Source organism: Dacryopinax primogenitus, assembly GCF_000292625.1.
Source record: "Dacryopinax primogenitus strain DJM-731 SS1 chromosome Unknown DACRYscaffold_18, whole genome shotgun sequence".
Lineage (NCBI taxonomy): Eukaryota > Fungi > Basidiomycota > Dacrymycetes > Dacrymycetales > Dacrymycetaceae > Dacryopinax > Dacryopinax primogenitus.
In genome coordinates this window covers 31275-36062 of record NW_024467215.1, presented here as the reverse complement: position 1 = coordinate 36062, position 4788 = coordinate 31275, and the positions used below count along the sequence as shown (strand labels likewise).

Sequence of the window (4788 nt, the reverse complement as noted above, 5' to 3'; positions counted from 1 at the left end):
TTCGCGTCCGAAAAGCAGCTACTTCATGAAGAATTAACGTGTTCTCTCTACGAACGATCGGCCTTACCAATGAAATGATGTTGTCGGCCAATGGAGATACGGCAGCCACCACTTGTCACCCTGGAATCGAGCTTGATTGCATTGTCGGCACTTTCCATTCCATGCGGTACATAGCATTGGGTGTGATTGGCCGTGGGAAGGTACTTGGAATGTAGCTGGAACGGGAGTGGGGTGTTGCTGCACTGGCTTCCTTGACTGTGAGCGATGGCGGAGGGGTCACGTCTTGGGAACCTGCTAGCGAGGTGCGTATTCGTCTGTCCTTATCCACAGACGCCGGCTCATCCACAAAAAGAAGGGGCATATATGTCTAACGTGCGTTGTGGTGGCAATTCAACGTTTCGACGTGTGGCATAACATCATCTACGACCTACGCGACCCACATACCTCCGTTCCCATTCTCTACGGCTCACCAACCTCGCCACCCCGCCATGCACTCTTCCCGCCCATGCTCGCCCACCGCAAGGGAACTGTGACGCTCATCTGCCCTGTGCTCGTCAGTGGGGGCTTGGACTTAGCACCCGTGCTTACCCCCGCTGCGCCGGTGCAGAAGACAGACGCGCATGGGGCGGGTGCAGTTGCCAATCTGCTCAAGACGAGCAAAGCTGCTACTTGGGCTGAGAGCTGGCATAGACGGTTGCCGTATACCAGGCGAGGGGAGATGAGCGTGCTCAGGAAGAGAGGGTGGGTGGTGTGCAGGCGTGAACAAGCGGTGGGGATCTGGTACCTCAAGACTGTATCAGAGGGGGAGGAGGGCGGGTGGGAGAAAGTGTTGGAGATGGAGCTTGCTGGAAAGGGGAATTTGGTGTGTATAGCAGTTGGCGAGCCTGGGGATTCACAACCGGCGTGGTTGGCGGTGAGCGATGGTGGAGAGGTTAAGCTCTGGCAACTCCTGGGCGAGGTACGTCCCTTCGTCTTTTAATGGCATCAGCTCATCAGCAAACAGAAGGAAGACATACGCCCAAAACGCGTCAAGAGCTTCATACCCACTGTCGTTGAGCAGCTTGCCGATTCCGAAGGAACGCTGGGAGCGTCGGCGCTTGCGTTTACACCCTCTGCATCGCACCTCCTTGTTGCTACTACGCCGTCTTGCCAGCCGGGGTCGACGATCCTCTTCCTGGATGTGGCAGACTTGAGCGTAGTCGCAAGGCTCACACCACCAAAATCGGCAAATGCCGAATCATGGATATCCGAAATTGTCGTCAGTTCAGACGGGCACTATTGCGCCTCTCTGGACGTAACAGGGCGGATCAACATCTGCGACAGCACTCACCTTCCTCCCCACCTCCCCAGCGCTGCTTGTCATCGTCCTCGCTAACAACACACTTCACTCCTACTCCCTGCAATACCGGCGACTAGACGAGGCGACCAAACGCTCATGTGCTGCGCTCTCCGCCCGCCTCTAAATGCGGCACGCCCCCATCCTTGGGCTGTCAACGCCCAGCAAGCCGGAGGGAGAAGGCGAAGTATTCATTTGGGGGAGTAGCTGGGTCTGCAGAGCAGATCTGATGGCCGAGGGTTCTTCCACTGTGGACGAACCGAGTACGCACAGGAAGCGGAAACGCACTGGGAATCCGGATGCGTTCAACTTGGCTCTCCAGTCGGCGGAGGAGATACCGCCCCTCCGAGTGGAGACGCGCTACAAGTATATTTGTCTTGTCGATTTTGTCGGGGGGACTAAGAGTAGAGCGGAGGATGCTATGGAGGTGGACGAGGATGGTCTAATGAAGGAAGCTGAGGAAGACGAGATGAAGGAAATGATGGTGGTTGTGGAACGACCTGTAACGGACTTGCTTGCCGATGGACCCGGCGCATTCAACAGGAAGAAGTTCGGCACATGATCGGTGAATCTCCCATGTCCGGTATATACAGTAGATAGGTAATAAGACACTCTTGAGAAATGCCCACGAGTTAGCCGACTACCGGGTATCAATCGACGATATATTGGTATATGTGCAATAGTATGTTCTGACAGTGTGTGATAGACTAGTAATGGTGATCTCTAAAGAGGGATTGAGAGGTGGTCAATGGGGAATCAGTCTCCCGTTTACAGGGGGATGTGTTGCTATCTAAAATAGACGCGATGAGTCAGCAAGTACGGCACTGACTAGGGATGTCACCAATATTAATAGAGATTGGATGACCGCACATGCTTCCGTTCCGGGAGTCTCCTACAGGTTTGTATGGGTGACTATGTGCTACTCATCAGACAACACTGGACCAAGGGTTCATACAACTCACACGCGCCAACCCGGCGGCAGATCTGTTGGTGATACTTCCCTGCTGCCGACATGCCCACATTTGATACGCGCAGGAAACGGAAAATCCCGGAGAATTCGAAAAGAAGCAATCTGTCTGTTCATTCTATTTGTACCTCCTTCTGGTCGGGAAAACTACATTTCGCCTCTTCCAGTGGACGAGGATGGTTCAGAGGTGAAGGATGCGCAGGAAGATGAGTTGAAGAAAATGGTGGTGGTCGTGGAGCGGATGTGCTTGCAGAAGGACCGAGTCTGTTCAACAGCAAGAAGTTTGGCAATTGATTAGTTATAGATGTTAGTCGGCATTCAGCTTTTGTTCATGATCGTTTCATTTCCACCGACTGGTGATGAATACCATATGCTGTAGAGGCTCCACCTGATGGTGACGATGCTAGGAAAGTGACTGAGCACGGCCCTGGAAATCGGCCATGATCCAATGAAGTCATGTGCTTCTCGCCGAAAGCATGTCTTCCAACATTCACAGATGGATAGGCTTGTTGTTTCCATGTCAGTGTTTTCTCGGCCAATCCATGTGTGAAGCCCAGAGGTTATTAAGGAGGCAGGAACGAGTATAGAAACCGACGGGAATGTCTATACAGTTATACCAGTATAGAGTAGTAAGGTAATAGACTCCCCAATCAACGTTTCCCCTGGCGCAAGACGATGGTCAATGAGAGAGTGTGAAGAGGGACACGCAGGCGCTTCATCTACCTCATAGCCTCCGTGTCACGTGCGCAAAGTGCGGATTAACACCTTTGTATTCCCCATCATCACACATGAATAGCTGCCAGATAACAGGACTGTACTCAACGACTGCTTAGTCGATCACAATATGGCGCAGTGTACGCTCTAGAAGTAAGCGACTTTTTAACAATCCTTACTATATAAACGACTGAACTGGCCTGACAGAGATATTTCAAAAAAAACTCGTGTTCAAAACAAACCTTGTGTTCGGCTTGACATTACACGAGCAACAATGAATTACTCCGCGTGGTACAACATCAAGCACTGTACTGTACTATCCGAGGCTGAGAATATCTTTTTCGGCCTTGTTTGCGAGCACATTAATATTGATGGACCCATTCAAAGGATCTCATCAGCAATGGCCGGTGGTACTTGCTTCCCAATCCTCACTGATGTACTGGAACACATAAATACCTCGCTGCTTGTGCTAGGAAAGATCCAACCGACTTTCGCTCGCTCTCCCTGCTCAAGCGGTTCTCACAATGCTCTCTTGCCTTGCTCTCCTCGCTCTGGCCTGTACGCCCGCCCTCGCCATCAGCCTGGGATTGATTCTTCCCGACGGCAATGTCTGGACCTCACTGACCTACACGTGAGACGGCATTTAATCATGCATTGAGTGCGTCTCATCCAGTTACAGTATCACCGTTCCTCCTGGCCCAAGCTCGGCCGTGACCACTGGGCCTTGGTTCCTCTGGGCAGGGCTTCAACCGGAGGGTGGAGGAGTTGTCCAGCCAGTATTGCAGTGGGGCCAAAGTCCTTCCAACGGCGAGGTCAACCCAAACGCCTCGTTCCCTCATACCTATCAGGCAAGTAGTCCATCGAATTGTCGGTGTTGTTTATATTAGCTGACGACTACTGACACTCTTTTAAGATGGTACTTTGGACTGTCCCCGCTGACGGTCTCAACGATGATCAGGTAGGTCATTCAGCAACGGCGTATGCAGGGAGAATAGCTGATCTTTCCACAGTCCGCCATCAGCCAGGGAATTTGGGCGGACGAGGGAGCACGGATAACCAGTACGGTCAACTTTTCTTGCGGACAATGGACCCAGACCGCGTATGTTGTCAGTGGTGGTGGATCTGGCAATTTTGTCACCCAAACCATCACGGCTTCCGGTATGTATCCCAAAGAGTATCCTGCCCTTTTGTGTTGAACTAGAGAACAGAGTACTTCAATGTTCCAGGCTGTGCATGCGACTCGCGTGCAAACTTCTTCGTCATCGAGTCCGAGCTATACGGCCAGCAGACCGGTGACTGGAACTTCGACGTTACCTTCACCGATATCTCGATCACGGCGGCGACTACTGATGGCGTTAGCGCCCTTTGCTCCGGTGCGACTTCTCACTCAGACGGAAACGGGTACGTCACCATTTCCGGGTATTCACTTTCCTCCGACGGGAAGACCTGCAACTGGAGCACCATGATCCTCTCGCCTCCTTAGGCCCGCTCAAATAACCAATTTCCTGTATCGTTTAAGTGATCGCACTAGGGAGCTCATGTCCTAGGTCCATTATGGTGCATCAATAAAGTGTCTTGTCAAGCGTTGTCGTATGTCGTTTGATCGGTACTCCGTGCTACATCGCAGAGCTTGTCTGCCTTCCCTTTCAGCCTATACCGATCAAGAATGCACCCGCTTTCGCCCCTTTACTTCCAGAGTTGTGAGGTATGGAGATGTTTCCATTCTCAAATACCATAATCTTGCGTTTTCTGCAATCAGCGGTCAATGATG

General features: G+C 52.0%; 3 protein-coding genes across 3 annotated transcripts; all 3 read left to right on the top strand.

Annotated features, from left to right (window-relative positions):
• Positions 1-505: 505 nt before the first annotated feature.
• On the top strand, positions 506-1375 carry DACRYDRAFT_110489 (uncharacterized protein; the record flags this gene model as incomplete). The annotated part of the gene is made up of 2 exons (XM_040769062.1): positions 506-958; positions 1004-1375. The coding sequence occupies 2 exons, from the start codon at positions 506-508 to the stop codon at positions 1373-1375; spliced, it is 825 nt and encodes a 274-aa protein (XP_040625476.1).
• Positions 1376-1463: 88 nt separating this feature from the next.
• On the top strand, positions 1464-1898 carry DACRYDRAFT_110488 (uncharacterized protein; the record flags this gene model as incomplete). Its single annotated transcript, XM_040769061.1, has 1 exon — positions 1464-1898. The coding sequence occupies one exon, from the start codon at positions 1464-1466 to the stop codon at positions 1896-1898; it is 435 nt and encodes a 144-aa protein (XP_040625475.1).
• A 1643-nt stretch (positions 1899-3541) lies between these two features.
• Positions 3542-4500, top strand: DACRYDRAFT_110487 (uncharacterized protein; the record flags this gene model as incomplete). Its single annotated transcript, XM_040769060.1, has 5 exons — positions 3542-3648; positions 3697-3829; positions 3931-3975; positions 4028-4175; positions 4226-4500. The coding sequence occupies 5 exons, from the start codon at positions 3542-3544 to the stop codon at positions 4498-4500; spliced, it is 708 nt and encodes a 235-aa protein (XP_040625474.1).
• Positions 4501-4788: the final 288 nt, after the last annotated feature.